General features: G+C 32.9%; 2 protein-coding genes across 2 annotated transcripts; one reads left to right on the top strand and one right to left on the bottom strand.

Annotated features, from left to right (window-relative positions):
* Nucleotides 1-9549: 9549 nt before the first annotated feature.
* On the bottom strand, nucleotides 9550-10242 carry LOC128174117 (uncharacterized). Its single transcript, XM_052839750.1, has one exon. The coding sequence runs from the start codon at nucleotides 10240-10242 to the stop codon at nucleotides 9550-9552; it is 693 nt and encodes a 230-aa protein (XP_052695710.1).
* Nucleotides 10243-18934: 8692 nt separating this feature from the next.
* Nucleotides 18935-22098, top strand: LOC128174116 (uncharacterized). The gene is made up of 3 exons (XM_052839748.1): nucleotides 18935-19264; nucleotides 21460-21550; nucleotides 21905-22098. The coding sequence occupies exons 1-3, from the start codon at nucleotides 18935-18937 to the stop codon at nucleotides 22096-22098; spliced, it is 615 nt and encodes a 204-aa protein (XP_052695708.1).
* The last annotated feature ends 272 nt before the right edge of the window (nucleotides 22099-22370 follow it).

Raw genomic sequence — 22370 nt, 5'->3', positions numbered from 1 at the left:
AGTCTGATGCAGTATGTACTAGTATTTGGACGAAATGGCGGCGTGTTTACAACGCGCTTAGTAGCGTTTGATAGCAAGATAATTAGGTTATACATGGAATTGAGATTTCAGAAGTTATTTACTAGCCTATCATCAATGTTGTTTCAAATATCATGAGATGTTATTTTGTCTGCATATGTAAAGATACCTCTGTTGTCTTAAAAAAAATGCTCCCAGAGGAAAAGAAGTAGGCAATTATGGATAAGAAATCACTCAGAATTGTTTTGGAAGCGGGTAAAATCAATGTCATGCGTCAAATACCTTGCATATACCAAGATTTAAAATTGGGAGCTTGAAAAACCGTACTGAACAACGGGGCTTAATATAAAACACTCCATGAAAATGTCGAACACTCACGGATAAAGCAAGGGTTTACAGACTATCAGAGAGGTAAGTAAATGTTAAAAGAAGAAACAATTAACACGACATTGTATCAAAATTCAATTAGAATAGAGACAAACCAAGTTTGCAGTTTCATTGACTTCAAAATGGGTAGAAAATATCAGTTTCAAGAAAGAAAATACAGTCAATAATGATGTATATAGTCAAAAACGTTTGTTTTGGTGTCGAAAAGCAAAAGCTCGCTGTAGAAAATTACAGGAAAAAAGGACTTTCATGCAAGAGCCTATGGATGAAGACCCGATTTGTTTTAGGCACAAAAGACTTAGCCTGTTACAAAGGGATGCTTTGAGAGTGTCTCACATGGCATGGTGTCGGCCCTATATATGACGTTGACGGTTACATAAATGCTGGCAATATCAAAAGATATTAGATGACAATTTGCACCCTGTTTTAGCAAACCATTCTTCAAAATGGAAGTTTTTCAATACGACAATGATCTGGTACATCGTGTGCGTTCCACCCAGGATTATTTGCAGTATAGAACACGATTATAGCCAAACCGCTCATCATATATTCAGGCTTATAGTGATGTGGTTTTCCTTTCTCTAGGGTATTAACATATTATGAACCTAACATAGCAATAGCCCAAGACAAATTAGCTGGCAGGCACAGAGCCCCGACATCAGCATCATCAAAAATATTTAGCATCTGATTAAACGAAATCATTAGATAAGAGTTTGTAGAATAGAGACCAAGGAAGGTTATATTTGTCAAAATCCAGCTCTTCTGGACTAAAATGACACTCCTGTATGTATTTAACATATAGCAGGCAAATTTCGACGATAACAAAATGTCGTTTGACTGAAAAGCCATCTTACAAAGAAATCAGAAAATGGCCCCCTAAAATGAACATTATCATTTTACTATCAATCTTTGTTTTCTTAGTACAGATATGTATGTGATGTGTTTACATAATATTCATTTTGGTTCAATTGCCCACAATTTAGAAATATGACATTGTAAAGACAACCTTTTTCCGCCATTTTTGCATTTTTAGTGTATAACAGCTTGTTTTCAAGCAGTTTTTCCTTCCGAAAACACAGAGCGCATTCTTGAACAAATAAAATATTTTAATCAGAGATGTTTCTAATAAGTGTCAAAAAGATTGTCCTTGTTCAAGCATGCGCTCTATATTTCCCATTCGTAAATAGATAAGAAAAATGTCATTTTTTGGCTGATTTTGATCGAATTATAGAAATGGCGTCACTTCTGACGTCATATACTGCCAGTGAGTGCAAATAAATCAAATAAATAGATGAAAAATATATTTTACATAAACTCTTCTGAAAAATTAGTTATAACATTTTATTGTACCCGAAACACTTAAAAAATGGCGAATTATGGGGCCAAATTTAACTCTTATCATATAAAGTTCTTTAGTTTGAAAGATATTTTGAATATGAAAACTGGAGCTAGAAGTTTTACCATATTCTGTCGCAAATGTAAAAGAGCCGCCATTTTGTCCGAATACTTAAAGCATTATTCTGTATGTATATTGCATGTTTGATATATAAATATTACAACTTCTTCAGAAAAAGAATATTGGGTTTAACATAATAAGTTTAGATAGTGGACAAACGAAAGGATTATCATTCATAATTTGTTATTTCATTTTATAAAAAAATTTATACGCAAATGTAAAAGAGTCGCTATTTTGTCCGAATACTTAAAGCATTATTCTACATGTATATTGCATGTTTGATATAAAAATATTACAACTTCTTCAGAAAAAGAATATTAGGTGAAACATAATAAGTTTAGATAGTGGACAAACGAAAGAATTATCATTCATAATTTGTTATGTCATTTTATACAAAAAGAACTTTGCTTGTATACATGTATATTAATAATATAAAAGATATGTTTTGCAACAATACTGTACAAACATTTTTTTTTGAATGGTCGCTTTTGTTGGACACATAATATATTCATATCAAAAAGCGCAAGTTTACGATGATGTGTTTTTCAGAATGGTGAATTTTGCTTTTGCGGCAATAAGATTCTGAATCCACCTACTGCTGCGCCGGATGGAGAGTGCAATATGCGTTGTATCGGTAACAGTAATAAGTTTTGTGGTGGTAATTCAAGGTTGTACATCTTTGAATACATATAAAAAATTAGTTTCATTGATTGAATGAAATGTTGGTGTATGATTTTCAATGCTACATCAAATTTTATAGCGGCGATACCTCCGTGTTGCATAACAAGCTATTGAGGTATATCAAGGAATGAAGGCAGATATTTATAAGTAGTAACAAAACATTTCAGTTTTATGCTTCTAATTATTTCTTTTTTTAAAGCGTGTTACCTTAGCAACAGGTTTCAATTTTCGTATTAAAAATGTTTATTGCATTGAAATTTATAGGGACGTAAACATTTAATAGTTATCCATACATTTATCTGTACATTTAAATAATTTTAGCTGTTTAAATAGTAACATTAAAAAAGTAATAGATCTTTTATAATTTAAAAAAAAAATGAAATTTGACACTTTTAAAAGCTTGTTTAAGGTTTTTTTGCTTTATTTAAGTAGGCATAACCATATCATATGACTTCAAAGTATTTATATTTTGCAATTTGTCCATTTTTAGTATCAGTTACTATGGTAACATTTCTCCCAAGCAACCTAATTTTATTGTCTTTTTGCTCATTACACATAGGTGTATCCATGAATTAAAACATAAAGAAAATTGGTGATGCGTGGCATAGCTGCGTAACGAACAAATATAAAACCCTTAGTCACTGTGGAGTCATGTTTGCGGCTGATGTAATGTACTCTGACGATTAGGATCATCAATGTTTTAAGCAAATGTGACCTCGTATTCATCTTTTATCTTAAGATATAATTAGGGCGCAAACACTTTATAGAATTGCATCATTTTGTGTATTTTATCTCCTCCTTCCATTGACACAATTGCTGTCTCCACACTGACCCTTTGCCAGGATTTCAAGTTCTTGTTAAAGACACACTAATTTACATATTATTCAGACTGATCACCCTAGAAAAATGACCCTAATGGGGATGAAGGTTCTATATGTAAATATGCATGCAAGCAACGATAGGTAACTAAACTAAATTCACGCGCACAGAAAATTTTTTTAGATAGCTCGCAGGTTTACTAACGAACAATGGTAAACTGTAACAAATCGAGCTTGTGTTTTTCAGTACAAGTAACATTACTGTGTAAATTACTTTTCAATGTTTTATGACAACATTTCGATTTTAAGATTACGTTACGCTTTTCTACACAGCAGATTCAAAAACAACGTGTATCTAACCTAAACAAAAACATGGTTTTATTATGTATCTTAACATACTCCAATTAATAAAACCCTAATGGTTATTTTGATTACTTAGATTTATGTGTTTACTATTTGTTTAATCGGTATGGTACTATACGTAAAACTTATGTGTTGTTGACGGTGTTAGAAACTAACTTTTTTATGTAATGTTTCAAATTTTTAATACAAAAATATGCAGATTTTTTTTTATTTCGTAAAGCTTTATATACATATTGTTGTATTTCATCGTCTTTTATACTTTTTACAATAAAATAAAATGTTGATAGTGTTAAGACTTTAGAACATTCTTTTGTATGTAAACCAAAGCCTTGATGTAATCTAATGTTTTTTCTTGCACGTTTTATACAATGAACATTACCTAATCAGGAATAACATTTTTGTAGTTTCAGCAATATTTGATATATACAAATTTCCGTGAATGTTTTTGTCATGTTAATGTTAATTGACGTGCAATCTAAATCATAATGTATTAAAAGAACAAGTGTCTAAAACGCAGCACTGTGAAGGCTTGCTATGAGAATATCAACGGATTTAAACGTTCATAAAACGATGCATCCATTATTACAAAATATTTATGTAAAGTTATTTTATTATGATACAAATGTGGTATTAAATGAAACAATACAGTGAATGCTACTTTGTATGACACTGAGTGTGGTCCCCTGAATTGATGGTCACGTGATATGTGTTGATAATTCTTCCCATTGGAGGTCATAAACAAATTTCAATATTACAAGGGCATACCCTTTTTAAAATTAAAATTCTAAATGATTATTAAATTCTACTATTCTTGTAGATTCTGAAAAAATCTGCTGCTTTGTATAGAGTTCTTATTTTGTTAGAATAAATTTCAAAGAAATGAGCTCTGGTTGGAATCTATATGATCTTTGCTTAATATTTTACATATTTAATAATTTATTCTGTAGATTTCATTGAAGCAGAATCACTTTTTAATAAATTAAACATTTCTTTAATTTAAATCCAAAAGATCAGAATGATCTGTTAAATGTATGCCCTTGTAAAAAGAAGATCTAGATAGGCTTCCCTATGTCGAACACATCAAACTTGTATATTACACATTCTAAAAAAGAAATAATACACGCCCTAAAAAATAATTATATGCCGAATCAAAACAAGCATAGTAGATAGCATTTCATGGTATAATAGTTGTTTTTTGATTATGATCCGTTCATTTATGAAATGCATTTTCTTATGTTAAAAAAAATGATTGATCCGCCTCTCTCTACACATAATATGCGTCAAAATTTACAATATGACGTCACATCAACAAATGCACCGCGATCAGTCAGTTGTTTATATTTATCGTTGTTGGACTTATTTGACTACAAAGTTGCAAGCATAGGTACTTTTTAATCTAGTTTAATGTTTTCGTACCCATAACAAGTGGAAATTACTTTGTTAATTAGCATTTTTGACGACTTGTTGTTTTGTGTGATGTCATAGTAAACATTTCCCGTATTTTCTGGTCGGCGCAACCACAAAGTAAACCTTAACAGTGCTGCGAACTTTACTTTTTTTTAAAATTGTGATCCAGTCCTTAGAATAGGAATATAAAATGGACCATGATAACTAAATCTCTTGTGTTGAATTGTATCATTGACTTTTTTAAAAAATATTTCAAATAAAATCAAGTTATACTTATTCTTATTTGAAAATCCTCTTTGAGATACTAGGGTGTGTTCATTTCTTAGTACACTAGCTGCAGGTCTGTAGGTGAAGGAGTTTGAAAAAATATCAAAGGCAAGTAAAGTGATGATGTCTGTAGTAAAATGTCCAAAGAATTTTTTGGAATCAAATATTTGTATAGGATATGTTCGGAAATTAGGTTAATCAGTCCAAAACCAGCGCAATTTTTTGTGCGCCGTAAATTGCAGTTTTTTACTATGGGAGGCACTGTAGCTCCCATGTCGTCCATCCTTTTTTTTTCAGACCGGGAGATACAGACCTGCAGCTATTAGTACACATGTAATAATTTTATTCATAATAAAAAAAAATTGATACCAACGAAGTATTTCTTTTATTTGTAGATGTTTGTTAGATAAATCAGCAACCTGATTTTGAAAATATTAATTTCAGTATAAAACTAATGATGCACTTAAACACATTTCCAAATAAATGTGCTGAAAACATTATCCCGTTGATTCATATACTATATATTACTATATAGTGTATCATAGAGATCAATTTGTAATTTGCAATTTGCACTTGAATACATTACATTTGAGATGTATATTATTGTCATTTTAACTTAGCTTTTTTTTTCTTTTTTTTTTTTGTATTTTCATATTCCAACGTTTTTTGAAAGAATCTTTATTCCTCAATATGTTGTTTACAATTTATTTTATTTTCCAAGTTCAAATCTTAGAAAATCATGAAAATGCTGAATACTAAAAATGCAGTAAGTATATATTCCACACTGCGTCATTTCCACAAAAATATATTTGGACGCTTTATTGTAAGCATACTTTTTTACAAAGCATACGCAATGAAACGTCTAAACCGTATGACAATACATCTTAGTTTTGTTAAGACCCCTTCTCTTTTCGAAACTATACATTTTGTTAAAGATGTATTTCATCATAAAAATGTTTAGCACACTATTAGTTTCTTATTTTTATAAATCTCTGGCGTATATAACCTGTTTTTAGAGTTTGTGCAGTACATTTTAGAAAACAAAAATGAAGTAAAATAACGACACACCGCACTTTTGAACAACACTCCCCCGAAAAAGAATTTGATGATATGGTCAATTTTTACCTGATATTTATTCTTAATCGTCATATAAGTACCAAATTTTATTTGGATAGAACACGAACGCTTTCCCCATTATTTTCAATTCAAAAATAGAAATGATACAAACAATTTTTAAATGGTCCATACTAACAAGAGGCCAACAGGCCTTAACGTTCACCTGAGTACCATAGCCTATACACAAAATTGTCGAGGAGACTCATATATGCATTTAATAAAGTTTCATTCTGGAGTAAAAAAGATTATAATATTGTAAAGACGACCACCGTCCTCCCTGAAATCTTTCAAAAAGGACATTGAAACCCATAATTTCAGCGAAAAACTTATAAAGATCATAATAGAATGCATGAACAGATATTGAAAAGGTACAAGAAACTAGACGCTCGTTGCGAGCAACAAGAGGTCTTCCGTTTGAATAAACCTAACGCTATTTAGATACCTCTGGCAAGATTGGATATATGAAATTTACGTCAGTTAAACAGCTTACGTCAATTTCACATTTTACAGTCAAAACATTTGAAATGGGCGGGAACAAATTGACGCGGACGTCTGAGAAAACATTGGATTGGAACTGTTTTTATAAAAAGCGTTTTTTCAATCCACATCAGCATTTCTAACTTGCTATGTAATCAATTAGAAAAACATTTTATTTCATCAATAATTTGGGAATCCCCATTCGAGAGAGATTATACATGTTATACGCAGGGCAAAGCTTTGTCTGATGACCCGCCATAGGTCTGAAAACAAGTGGGGGCAATGTTGAAACGGAGATTACTCCCAGAGGAGAATAACTTATTCCGATTTAATAAAAATAATATTATACCCAGATGGAAATTTTCGCTAGGTTAATTCATACGGATATGCGCGTTCATTGTTTATCTAGCTATACACTTACAAAAAATATATCACTTATATTGACATGTTGAAGATTTCTGAGGTACGTAAATATCGTAGGAAAGTTTACAATCAAAACTCAGTGTCGGGACTGGCGGTTGTGATGCTGTAAGGAGATTATCGTGCTTTACCTTTCTGGCTCAGGGCCTCAAATTTAAGCACAAGACAGTCCATAAGAGAGAGAGAGAGAGAGAGAGAGAGAGAGAGAGAGAGAGAGAGAGAGAGAGAGAGAGAGAGGTTTCATATTGTTTTATAGTGTTCAGGAATTCAATATATAACCAACATAATATGTCAATAAACCTATGTATACATACATGCGTGTATCTATATATGTGAATATATACTAATCGCTCATCCTTTTAAAGCCATGTAGAATACTTAAAACATGGATGCATTGCTAAATTTTGTGTGCATATCCACTGAGATGGCGGCATTTCTTTTTATGCCGACAAAGAGACCCAGTAAACTCTACTGCGGTCCTACTGCATGTGCACTTCTGCGGCATATCTTTGATGCTGGCGATGCGACAAGCGTCTAAATTTAGCGAACTGCTGACAGAAATGAGCTCTATATTTGTATAAAAAAAGCCGCTTTATTATTTTTATTTAAAATAAAAATAAAACGGAAAACATTAAAATCCATCATATTAAAGATAAAATCGTTAAACAAAACAAAACTAAGGAAGAAAAATAATCGACACTCTGGAACTGAACCCGGATCGCTTGGGCACAAGTCTTACACTCTAATAACTGAGCTACGCAGTCTCTCACTTCAGGACATTGGAGCCCATAATTTCGAGAATGCGTTGATCAATTTTAAAACAAATGTCATATTCAGAAGTTTTGAGGGGGTCTCTATCGAATAAAAACATTTAAAAAATAGTTATACCATATCTATTAACTTTTAAGATAGGTTATATGTGTATATGTTTTCATAGATAAACTAAATCAAGGTGGCTAGTAGACATGTTTTATTAAAACAACCTCCCATTCCCCATCTCCAGGGGCAGACAGAAACTCTCCCTGTGGGCATTTAAACAAAAAATATAATAGAATACGTATACATTAAATAAATTTCTCTTCACATCTGTTCCAACATAAGAATTTTCCTACTATATTATCTAGAAGTACACCATCTGGTATTTATAGCAATATAATTTCACATTCACGTTTATCAGTGATTTTGTTTAGCCAATTAATATTTTACTATTAATGAGTCCGTTTATTTATATAAAGACTTCAAAAACTGTTTTTGTTTCAATTAAAAATATATTTGCTCTTTTTCTTTTTATCATACAACTTCTAAATTACATTATATTTAATGATTAATGATTAATGTATTATATTATATTATATTATTATATTTAATGATTAATAACTTTATTATGAAGAAACAAGGGAAGATAACTCAATTAGATTTCACAATATCTTAATTTTGATACACAGCTTAATTCTTTCTTTTCTCTCAATACACATGTATGTGAATTACCAGGGTTTCTCATTTATTTCATTGAAATTCCTGAGCAGAATTAAAAAAACAAGACAAATATACCCCCCCCATCCCACCATAACACTTGCCTTACATGTAGGTAGCATTAAATATTATAAAAGATGACAGCCTAATGTTTTTTATTTAAATATACAGTCAGTTTTTATTCCTGTCAATAGACGTTCTGAAACATTTTCTATACATTAACACTAAATGACCATTTCAGCCACGCCCTGCATTAAGAATCCCTACCCTATACACTATATGAGCGTCTGCCCCGCCCTAGATTCAGAACCCCTACCTCGGGGGACATTAAATTAAAAATCTTGGTACAAGACATCCTGGTTGTAAAAAATATGAATTCAGTTTTCCATACAGGTGTGTTGGAGGAGATAAGATAATTTTTAAACATTATATGCATTAACACTATACATCCATTTTGGCCCCGCCCTAGAGTCAACACCCATTGTCGAGGGGACATAAAATTTATAATTTTAATGGAGGATTTCCTGGATAACATAAATATGAAATCAGCCTTTTTTTTACAGATGTATGAAAGTAGAGAAGAAGTTTTTAAACATTATATACATTAACATTTTTTACTTTATGGCGATATTGACCCCACCTTAGATCCTGAACCCCTGATCATATTTACATTTGATTATGTATTATCTTCACTTTACCCATTTCCCAGTCACACACAAAGAGGTTGTCTCTTGTGACCACATATAAACCACATTGCCACTGAAAATGAATATTGTCAATGTAGCGAAGGAACTGTCCGTCCTGATCCAGGATGTGTATACAGAGTTTGTAACAGTCGGAAAACAGGATTCGACTCTGGCTGTCTGTAGTGACACCACGTGGTCTAAATGATTCCTTTGTAGAGAAAGGACCAGTGTAAGTAAATCGTAATTTTCCGGCCTGACTTACCACCACTACTGCAGGGGCAATATAGTCTGACACACAAATATCTAGGTTCATGTTCTCACTGATGTATAAAGTGCCTTCAGGTGTATATATAGGTTGTCCTTTGTCATCGAACTGGATACTTTGATTCTCTGTGGAGCCGGGGTTACGCACAACTTTTGTTTGCTTATTATCATCACTGTCCATGACAACAAGAAGGTCAATAGTGGAGGTAATACAGACACCACGTGGTCTCCACCCCTGTAGTCTGATCACTCTCTGTATATATGTATCCTTCACTATGTTCACAGCGCTATCAAAGTAATCAGCGTAAACTAGATACCCACTCATTGTCAATGCTGTGTACTGTGGAACGTTCCCTGACCTGTTTTTGATTGAATTCACTAGTTCCCCGTTGAGGTTGTATAGTGCCATTTTATCACTATTAAAATAAAAAGTTCAAATCATTCCTTCATCTTTCTGGCAAGTCAAACAGCTTTAAACTCCGAAATGTGTTTTGATGGTGGAAATGACCCTTAGCTCATCAAGCAGTGGTTTAAGAGTCGTATTGGGTAATGGTGACAGGGAACCAACTTGTTGGTAAAGTATTTCTTTATTAATTCTATTAGGGGTGAGGTTTGTGTATAAAGTGAAAGTTTTGAGGGCAATCTACTGAATTCAGCATTCCTGGATTTTTAGGCAAGGACAAGGTTACTATCATTAGAGTCCAGTAGTTTCTTCATTTCAGCAATGTTATGTGTGATTTCAGAAATGGTGCGAGTGATTTCATCATGTTTTTCATTTAAGACAGTCAGGTATTTGGAGTCCATTTCATTTAGATCAAAAAATCATTTTTTGTATAATGGCGTCTATTTCTCTGTGCAAGTCTTTTTCATGTTTGTTGATGGCTGCTGCCTGTCAATTAATTTGAGTTTTTATCCAGATCAGCTTTCTGTATTGTAATGTTCTTTGCAATTTCTTCATATTTAGGATAAATGGATTTTTCTTATTTTCTCAAATCTTTTTAAAAATCTCCTTGTTTCCTTTCAATGTAGATTGAAATGTCTACCAAGTTATGACTATGATGGTTTTTTAAAGAAATACAATGAGCAAAAACATTACAATTCATCACCACATCTTAGCGCTGTTTCGGGGATCCATAGTCAAGTTCTTTAACTGTAAAGAAAAAAAATATGAAATATACATGTTTTGTATTAATCTTTATTCCATTCCGATATACCAAATAATTCTATTTATGTAACGAGGCATATTGGTCTATTTTGGCACATGGAGCTATGGTAAAAATAATCTGAAATTCTTCTGCTTTTTCACTAACCACTCTCTTTTTATGAATAAATGTTTTTTTGCAAACATGAAGTAATAAAAGGCAGAGTAACAGTCAGAGAAGTCACAGATTAAGTTTAGAATTAAAAGGGCTACAGCACTGAAGGCCTCTTGTTTAAAACTTTACAACAGTTACAATAGCAATTAAACTATGATTTCGATGACTTAGGTAGTCCCTAACTATTTGACGATAGTCTTTAAGAAATGGATTTAATAGCATTTACATTAATGCTCCAATAAATTTGGTTGGGAGAGTTGACGCTAACCGAGTGGGGTTAAAAACGTCAACAGTTCTAACCTAAATTATAAACAAATGCATAAATTTGGTATATAGCTTTTGAATTTAACTTTTTATTATTATTTTATTTTCTAATTTTAAATGTAAACGGAACAGCTATTTGCTTTTAAACTTGTACATATTTTAAAATGTACAAAATTCAAACAACGTCAGGTGGAATGGTATATTTTTAAAATTGGTTAAAGTACTTTTTTCAACCATTTGAAAGCGCGTTACAACCAAAAAAGGACAAATAGCACAATCACAAAAAAAAATGACCAACAAGTTTTACTGTTAGTGTGATAAAATTTCTGCAAATGTTTTCCTGCTACTCCAATCTGTTTCACAGCTTTTGCTGAATTATAGAGCTTATTCAGTGCGACGTAATAGCCGACTCACACCACCCGCTGTAGCTTTAAACCACATATATTTCTAACTTGCTCTTATCTATAGTATGAAGACAATGAAGACAATAACATTTGCTAATTGGTATGAAACGTCTGTGAACCCTGTACACAAACATAAATTATTCTAAGCTTTGGTGGCACGGAACATTTTTTTTACTCATTGTAGCCAGGGGATATGTGACTTCGGAACTCGGTAACTAGAATTTCCCCAATTTTCATTCAACGCAAATACCTTTGATTTATTCTTTATAAGGCCAATCCCCAATTTTGGAAGACATTACAAGAAAAAACTTGTAAAATTGTCTACATACTGATTTTTATGAGATTTTTATCCTGTCATATTTTGCAAATTTTTCATGATTTTTTAGCTTTTTTTAAATCTATCCAGCTAATTCCCTGCATAGGGTTGGCATTCCGTACCGTGTGCATTTTGAACCATAGTGTCACAATTGTTTAAGTCCACACCCTGTCTTAGTATCATGTTCTTCTCTGGTTGCAAGTGGTAAGTATCATGTTCTTCTCTGGTTGCAAGTGGTGATAATGCAACGAAGCCGGGAATATCGCTTGAATTGACGCAGCTAAATTCCCTATCAGTTCTGACAGATTGACACTTGATTGCTTTGAATAAATTGACGACTCAGGTCCTTTATCTTTGAATTTTTTGCTTTGGTAGTGACACTGTCATATCTATTCTATTTACTGTAAATCATAGATTGATATTCCATCACACTGTAAGGGGCTAACTTTGATTTTTCATTATTTACGACAAAACTCAGGCTTTCAAATACATTAATCAGCCACTTTCAATTGCTCCTTGTATTTATTGATTCAAAATTAGTATGTCTTTCGGATAAAACGACCAGACGAACACCCATTTTTCTCAAGCAACTGATTGGAACCTTCTTCATTTTTATGAAAACAAGGGGGCTACCGATATTCCTATTGTAAGGCATGTAAATTCGTATATCTTTTTTTTCCATCTGAATTGCAGACATTTTTGAAAATTTATGAATTGGTATTGTGAAATATGCATTTTTAATCCAATTTCACAAGTCAATTTCTCTCCTGAATTATTTCCTTTACTAAATGAATGCCTTCCATCTTGAAATGTAGGTATTTCCGAAACCCGTTTAATTCCTTTAGATTCACAACAGGGTGTTGCCCCTGTCCTTTTTTTGCTGTACAACAAGTTAGATAGCTAAAGAATCTCTTTTGATCTTTTACTACTTTTATATTGCTCTTTTCTCTAACAATGATTTTTTTCTTGGTAGACTAAACCCGTTTCGATCTGATTGAAAGATGGTTAAAACGGGGGTAGTGGTTTTGAAATGGTATTTGAACAAAGTCCAAAGTTAAGACTTTGACTGCATGCAACACCCTTTGGTCTCTTGTAAGAACTTTCCAGTTCTGATAGAAATATTTTATTCTCCTAGTAATTAACACTGATAATTGTTCTGGGTAAACAAGCTGTTCTTAATTGAATTAGTTCTTTATCTTGTTCTTGTCTTGTTCTGATCTCGTGACCAAGACTTTCTCAGATATCGGCCTCTGCTGGTCTGGCACCTAAACCGGAAGTTGTTGCTTGGGGCCCGAAACGAAAAAGCTGCTGTTGTTGCTGCTTGTTTTCTGAGCTGAAATGAGACTTTTGATCAAAATAAACATTTTGTCAGGTACCCGTTATCTCAGTTCTTTGTAATCTTTACCATCATTTGTCAAAATTTTACGAAATTTTGAGTTGACTTTAATAAGGCTTTCTTAGCCATGTTGTCGTCAACTAAATCTATACAGTCTGGTAAGATTCTACTCAAAACACTTTTTCTGCTGTCATTAAAACAAAAAGAGCTTTTCTCCGAATTAAAACTAAGGCACGTTGAACAATATTGATGACATCAACGGGATCAGCGCCTGTGTCCCGTTTCTTCAATTATTCAACTTCATTCTATAAAATCGCCAACAGGCCTGCTGCGTCTAAAATTTGTGACTGAGTATTGATAATAGTTCTCCCTTTCTTGTCTCATAGAGGTTGATTAAACTTTTTTCTAAACAGTTTCTTTAAAAATCTGTCAGATTGCACAGGTTGCAATTGTTTACTATTTGAACTTCCTTGATTTGCATACTTAGCAATGTATTTTTGGATTTTCTTAGGAACCTTGGAACCTGTTTTCTATAATACTGGAAGGATTAAAATTAGTGTCCGAATCAAGACCCGAACTGGAGTCGCTAGAATCATTCGATTCGGATGATAATAAATTATCTGAACTCTCGTCAATGGATTCCTTGTACCTACGATTGCGTTTTGTTCTCTAGCGTTCACGTTCTGGACTCTCAGACGAGCTTCTTACCCCAATGTCTGTATTGTTTCTAGTGCCATGAATAGGCGATATTATTGTGCCCCTAACTGGCGACGTGTTTTAGTGCCCTTTCTTCGCGTGTAAGTACCGTCGTTTCCTGAAAACTCATTTCCCGTCTCCATTTGTTCAGATTCGGAAACATCAACTCGTAATTGGCCTCAAGGAGTCTACCTTTCCTCTGTGTATGGCGACGATGGCTTTGATTGAACCATCAAACGCGCACGAAAAACACATCGACTACACACCTTGAGGGCTAAGATGAAAGCTATCGATTTGGCCAATCAGGCGTGTTACCTGAGAGTTGGCGAGTCTAAATATTCCTTAGGGGTATACAGGCAACGAACAGCTGATTTTCTTATTTTTAGAAATAGTATTGGAAGCTATTATAATGTAACGTCTTATTCCTTTTCTGAAATATAGTACCTTATTACGTAACATAACGTAAACAGTTGTATTGAATGGATATATAGTGTTATGATTAACAGTTATATAAAAGTCTTTCTTTTTTCTTAGCGTATTGCAAAATATTTCACAGATAAACGTTATTATTATATTCAGAAATTATGTATGGCTCTTAATATATTTCCAAACGTTCGTTTCGGGAGCCGACACTGGAACTCTTTTAAGGGCCAGTGTAACAAAACAATATGATGACTTCAAAATGCCCCCCCCCCCCCCCTTTTTAATATATTGAGAATCTATATTTTGAACTGGTTCCTTAAACTCACTTATTACATAACAAAAAGTAAACAATTGTTTAAAAGTAAATAAGGTTAGGACAAACCTAACAATGTGTCAATATATAACGTAACTATGAAGAAATATTTCAGAGTCAAAAGTTTTTATTTGATTCTTTAGCCGTCTCGGTCCTTAATTTGAAGGCTTAACACCATTTTCGTAAAATGTCAAAATTTAAATTCTTGAAAAACCAACGAGAAGCATAAGGAACCATGACTTCTTTTAATCCTTATTTTCTGATTAAGGTGAGCGTTTATGCTTTTTGGGAAAAAATTCAATGAAGACCGCCATGCACAATTCTATCGCTTGTTTTTCAACCCCGAAAATTTCAACATCATATCTTAAATGATTGCGCCCATGAAAAAAGTCATTTGGATTTTTTGTTTAAAACAAAGAAAAAATGTCGTAAAAATGTGCCGTTATGTAAATAGAGGAGATCTATTTTGTGTGATTTTATATTTGCTTTATTCAACGAGTCGAAATGGTGTATATATTCGCGAGGCTTTACTTCATATTTCTTATCTTAGACAAAATCCATTTTAAATTAATTCTTGGTACGAGATATAGTGATGTGGAAAACATCTCCGAGAATAGATCACTGAAGCCTTTAATATGGTGTCCGGATAGGGCCATTTGCGTTAGCGCGACATCGCGTTCAGATAAACGAGACATCGCGCTAACACACAACACGCCGTCGCGCTAACACATAACACGCCGTCGCGCTAACGCAACTTTGCACAACATGCTGTCGCACAAACACACAACACGCCGTCGCGCTAACGCAACTTTGCACAACACGCCGTCGCGCTAATACACAACACGCCGTCGCGCTAACACAACTTTGCACAACACGCCGCCGCGCTAACACAACTTTGCACAACACGCCGTCGCGCTAACGCAAGTTTGCAAGTTTCACATTCTAGTAGGAAGTCGTGCTGAAATATGTAGGCATGCACGCAAGCATGGATGGAATAAAAATAAAATGTACTTTGAAATATATATATTATTTATTATCAATGCATATGAATAAAAATATAGTTACTAGTGTGTCACTGTATAAGGATATGAATTATCATAAAATCTACCAATTGATACATTTACCTTAGATATTCAATAAAATTCATTAAATCAACAATAATATATTCATGACACATGGGCGTCGGAACCGGGGGGGGGGGGGGGGGGCTGGGGCTTGGCTTAGCCTCCACCCCCTATTTTTTTGATAAGTTATACCTAACCATTAGGAACATAGCAGAACAGAGGGTTCAGCCCCCCCCCCCCCACTTTTTTTTCGCAGGAAACATAATTGTTCCGTAATGTACGTTTGAAAGATTTAGTAGTTGGAGCAAAAGACATACCCCCCCCCCCCCCCCACACGGATTAGGATGATTTTCATGATTTAGGGAAAAAAAGATGTATGCCCGGAAAGATTTTTGTTTTGGAAGTATAGGAAGTATAGGAAGTATTGGTAGATTTATTGATAATTTATATGCACTCTGGCATATCCTTATACAGTGACATACTAGTAACTATATTTTTATTCACATGTATTGAAAATAATTGAAAATAATATATGTATTTCAAAGTACATTTTATTTATTTTTCATCCATGCTTGCATGCAGGCCTACAAATTTCAGCATGCGCAGTGTAATATTTCCGGACACGACTTCCTACTAGACTGTGAAACTTGCAAAGTTGCGTTAGCGCGACGGCGTGTTGTGCAAAGTTGTGTTAGCGCGACGGCGTGTTTTGTGCTAGCGCGATAGTGTGTTGTGTGTTAGCGCGACATAGCATGTTGTGCAAAGTTGTGTTAGCGCGACGGCGTGTTGTGTGTTAGCGCGACGGCGTGTTGTGCAAAGTTGCGTTAGCGCGACGGCGTGTTGTGTGATAGCGCGATGTCTCGTTTATCTGAACGCGATGTCGCGCTAACGCAAATGGCCCTATCCGGACACCATACTTTAAGGCGAGGGGCTGTGTCAAAAATAGTTCGGAACTGAAATAGTTGATAATGCATCAACCGTATGGTAACGCCAAGGTTTATCACACGGTAAGTATACACCGCACGTATGAGATAAAGAAGAATATCGTCTGATCACAATCAGAACATAACGAATGAAAGACAACTACTGATCACCATCAAAAGACTTTAAACATGATTAAACAATTTTACATTTCATGGATTAATTTGAAGTACTGAATCTGCTATTGAATGTTTTGTGTATAAAAAGTACATGCATAATTACTGCTTGATGAAAAATCCTTATTCGTCATTAAGTTTTTGCTAGGCCTATCGATTATATTGATCCACCCATCTGCGTGTTTTCTCGCGGCCGACATAAACTGTATGTAACTTTTTTCATCTAAATAATTTCTAAGTCTCCGACAATTCGGATTTAAAATCAAGCTTAACAATCTGTGTGAAACCCAATGTTTATTTTTTACGTCATAAATACACGATGCATTGATTTTATTACTGTTTATATCGGCTTTCTATGATCACGTCGGAAAACAAGAAAGATGTGTAGAAAATACCATGAAACTCATCAGGGGGAAACTGCTATAAAAAAAACACTGTGCCGGATAAGTATGTCAGTGCCATTGTGACATTGTTGCACCCTCTTTACCCACAGTTTCATATAAATCTACATATATATACTAGATGATAGAAAATTGTCTTGAAAGTATAATTACTTAATTGGTTTTAAGTACATTGTATGTCTCACCTGACAGTTGAGATATTTACCTTTAAAAAATACTGTTAAACGAATTTTTATTATAGAACTTACATTTCAAATTTCCTAGGACAATAGTTGTAGTTTGCAAGCCTAATAAATAGTAATGTCATATTGTTGATTTTCAAATTCAATAAATAAATAGAATTAAATTTTATAAATTCATTATGCATAAAGTACTAAATTCTTAGTATGAATAATAACATGTTGCGTGAGCTTCTCCTTTTGTTATGTTCTTAAATATAAGACCATTAAAGAAATTATATATAGCATTTCATTTGTTTTTCTTAAACAACGTTGTCTATCATTATTGACTATTTTCAGTGCATTCAGTTTTCATGTCGTTTATATATATATACTCGCTGAACTGTGAAAGTACAAAACTTTATATAGAAATGACCCAGACAAGAATGCACGAACAGATCTTTACGGAAGAACAACTAGACAACGTGATTTGTTTTTGTTTTTTTAAAGAAAATTCATTCATATTTTTTTTTAACAAATTCGGACAATTTGTCTTTTTGCATGTGAATGCATAAAATGCCATATATACCTTATACATCTATAGAAAAAAAAACATGAGTCGGGCAAGTTCTCTATATGAGCCAAATTAAAGCATTGTCTATATTGAATACTAATTCAACAAACACGTGAATTCAAGTTTATGCAACCTTGGTATGTACAATACATTGACTTAAACTCCAATCCCGATTGGCCTTCAATGAATATATCTCTAAAACTTAAAACGTACTGTTGAGATGCATAAGTTGGCATCAACGTTCGTAATGTTGATGAAAAACCGATGTGTATTAAAAAAAGTGTATTGCGTGAAAAAGTGATTTGTGTATATAACGTTGATATTTAATATAAAGTCATTCATTTTTTGTGTTAAGTAAAAGGTTTTCAAAAATGTAGATTTATTTTCCATAATGCTTATACATGTACTAGCCTAGTTTTAATATCCTTGTTTTTCCGCATCATATTAGGCCTTTCATATTTTGTATTCATAAAACATATCAATAGTTTACCGATACCTTTTTTTTTATTTGTTAATGTGTTTACGTTTTCCTCGCATCATAGTTGGTAATTAGTATAAGGTAATTAGTACGAGGATAATGTTTATCTTTAATTGATCAAACCTAACTAAAACACAATAAACGATTGCATGCAAATGAACCAATGAATATTATAACAGACCTTTTATGTTGTAGCTATTCCTTCTGAAACGCAACATTTCATTCTTTCAGATTTAGAGACTTGATTCTTTTTCTTTGGAAATGGCAGAAATTGTAAATATCTTTTATCAACCTTTTGAATTGTGTCTGATATTGACTTTTGCTCTCTTCTTCTGTATGGCCGACGTTAAATATGGGTTCTCCACGTTGCAATATGGTCACAAACTGGACAGGCGGATGATTACATCGTATATAAACTACAGTATTCTGGACTGTGTGGAGGATTGTCTGAGAACAACACGATGTCGGTCCGTCAACTACTGCCAAGGAGCCCACTTCTGTCAGACCAACTTTGAAAACAGGTCAACTGTACCTGATCTGTTTATAGAGAAGCCTGGCTGGATATACAGCGACATGGGGGACTGGGACAAGGTACGATTTGTTTATCAATTTCAATTCGATTACATAATTTGTTCATAAAATTTGAAAAATAAAGAATGAAATTCCTATCAATATTTATTCATTTTTGTCCTAAATTCACAGCACTTACATTAACTTTAAGATGCTTTTTCGAGAATACACCATTGTAATGCAATACATATTCCAAATCTAAAGTTTTGCTTTGCGTAAAATTGATAATAATACACCGACGCGCGGACGAGAACATTATTAAAGTCTTTTTTTTTTTTGCTTTAAAAATGCAAATTTTTGCTGAACATTTTGTTTTCTAAAATACATTACCGTTCTTTTTTTCATTAATTTGGAATTTAGATATCAAATACTTTGTTTCGGTCAGTGACGTATTCATACGCTTTCATTTGATACAATTTACAAAGACTTTTATAAAGTACAAATGCATTGGTTTACATGCTTTCCTAAACATACGAACAACTGTAACCTAAAATGAGGGGTTTTTTTAATTTTGTATTTTAATTTTTTACAATTTATTCTCTTGGTCATACCTACATTTACATGTAACGCTAGCTACATGTACAAGTTGTATCATACAACTAAAAGGTAAAAATCCAACAATTTACAGAAACAATATATATATATATATATATATATATATATATATATATATATATATATATATATATATATATATATATATATATATATATATATATATATATATATAGTAAATCTATAAAATGCTTCTTCGCAGAGAACCTAATCAGTCTTGAAAGCTGAAACTTGTGTGGAATCATGCACAAGTAGAGTAGATTTTAGTTTGTTCAAATCAAGGTCTCCTGGCTTATGGTTGGCAACGGGAAGAAAGGGGGCGGACAAATTTTTACATAGGAATATATACTTTTTAAAAAACCATGTGCCTAGAAAAGCTGTAGCTTTAGTGAAAGCAACCTTAGGTAAATTAGTTAAAATTGAAGTCTTAAGGAGTAGGGTGAGGTTACATTTGGGATCCAATTTTGCAAAGTAAAACATGTAATTTACAAAAACTGAAATGTAATAAAGTATGGTTTTACTTAATAAATGCAAGTATTATGACAGAGTGCTGATTTTTTTTTTAAATTGTTTGACTTTGGGCCCTGGATGATTCAAGAGTTTCACAAGGGGTTCAGAGTTTGATTTAGGTTGATTTTACATATATAATCAATTGGTTAGGGTATTGTTCAGAACTGCCACGCTCAACATGTGATATGGCAATAAAATCATCCTGTTAGAAAAGGAACATAAAAATATCCAAGGGGAAAATGGATTTTATTTATACAGGATCTACATCTATTATAGATGTACATCTATTATAGATGTACAACATTGTCCAGATAATTTGTACCATTACTCCATTAAGCTAATTTTACCATGTGTCTATTGTTACTCAGGTGAGCGATGTGGCCCATGGGCCTCCTGTTTTATTATCGGGTCGTTAACATCCATTTTCTGATAAAAACAATTGTTATTATTTTTTGTAGTTTTAATTTCTTTTATTTCACTAAAGTTTTTGTAAGTTTTATATATCTGATTTTATAAATTAACACGTCAATTGAATATCTGGATAGACAGCGATTTGTGATTGTCTATGACTTTATTAAACAACTTATGAATTTTCTATTCTGAAGCCTTGGAAATTGATTAAGGGATAAAAACAACTTGTTAGATGTAGCTCATGCACTGTATCCCAGCACAAGCCCACAAAAAGAGAAAAAAAAGTTTAATAATTTTTATAACGCTTAAATACAGTTTTATGTTGTGTAGTTAGGAATAAAATAGATTATGCCAGCTGATTTTGATATAATTCTTAAATAATAAGTTCTGAAAAAAAATTGCATTAAATTGTGTACCTGCAACAAAAGGGAGAAAATGCTCATGTTCGAGGGAACCAAAAAGGGACTATTATTATTCAAATGTTTATCACTTACTGTAATATTTCTTTTGTTAAACTGTAATTTCATTCTTATTCATGCCCAAAATGTCCTGACTTTTGTGTAAATGAAAGTTTAAAAAATACGCATATTCATGGCCGGTAGACTTAAAAATGTAATTGACATAAATAAGACATTTCACTGCAATATAAAAGTAATTTTTGGCATACTCAATAATGAAATTCATAAACCTAGGAGTTTTATGAATACAGGCAAAATCACTGTAGCATTTATATTTTACAGACCATTGCAGGAGCATGTTCGATGTCAAACTGTTCCATGAATGAAAAGTGCCTTCCAAAACCTTTTGGACAGTTCAGCTGTGTTCTTTCAGGTTCTTCATTTTCATATATTGTTTTGTGTCAGAAATAACGGTGAAAGAGACAACTCTTACATGTTTTTGTGGGTTTTTTTTTTCAATCATAAGATTTAATAATGTAGATAAAATAGAAGAATTATAAGGATCGTTTTATTAGATGTACGTATAAAAGAGAAACTTGGTACAGGGCACTAAACGGACATCACCTTTATTTCCAAAAAAATCTTTATTTTTGATAACATCTCAAAAATCGGCTATTTTAGACATCTCTCAATGTTTGATAAGATCTTTTTAATATCATATATATCTTGCATACAAAAAAGAAATATAATAATAACCGAAAATTGATGTTTAATTTTTAATTAACAGATTGTGGTATACCTTCAAATGAACGTTTCTCGATGGAAAAGGTTAAGGAATGGGATGCCATAGGTTTAGAAAAAGGAATTCATATCACCTGTTCTGCCGGATACAAGCCACAAGGTTCTGAGCGTTTTGTCTGTCACCCTGATGGATCTTGGAAGACAAATTTGAAATGCACTACAAAACGTAAGATAATGTGACCAGCTGACTTTGCAACACATAAAACCTATGCAAACACTAATAAATATAACTTGTATTTCGAGGAAAAAATCAAATCTTATCGTTAAAAAATCGATGTTTTACAGCTGCTTTATAAATGATAATTGTCTTGCAATTTTTTTTAATCCCACTTAAAGGACATATTAATATCAACCATTCCCTGGCAGATTTTTCAACGGTATCCCTTATTTTCTCGAAAAGTCGTCAGGTGTACCATTTTACAATCATGCATTTGACTTTCTTTCAGTGCCTA

Source organism: Crassostrea angulata, chromosome 2 (genome assembly GCF_025612915.1).
Source record: "Crassostrea angulata isolate pt1a10 chromosome 2, ASM2561291v2, whole genome shotgun sequence".
Lineage (NCBI taxonomy): Eukaryota > Metazoa > Mollusca > Bivalvia > Ostreida > Ostreidae > Magallana > Magallana angulata.
This window is presented reverse-complemented; position numbering and strand designations above follow the sequence as displayed.

Excerpts from the sequence above, each read along its gene's own strand:
- LOC128174117 (XM_052839750.1), bottom strand. The coding sequence starts at position 10,242 with ATGGCACTATACAACCTCAACGGGGAACTAGTGAATTCAATCAAAAAC.
- LOC128174116 (XM_052839748.1), top strand. The coding sequence starts at position 18,935 with ATGGCAGAAATTGTAAATATCTTTTATCAACCTTTTGAATTGTGTCTG. Across the intron at positions 19,265-21,459 it reads ACATGGGGGACTGGGACAAG|ACCATTGCAGGAGCATGTTC; the intron begins GTACGATTTGTT and ends TATATTTTACAG. Across the intron at positions 21,551-21,904 it reads GTTCAGCTGTGTTCTTTCAG|ATTGTGGTATACCTTCAAAT; the intron begins GTTCTTCATTTT and ends TTTAATTAACAG.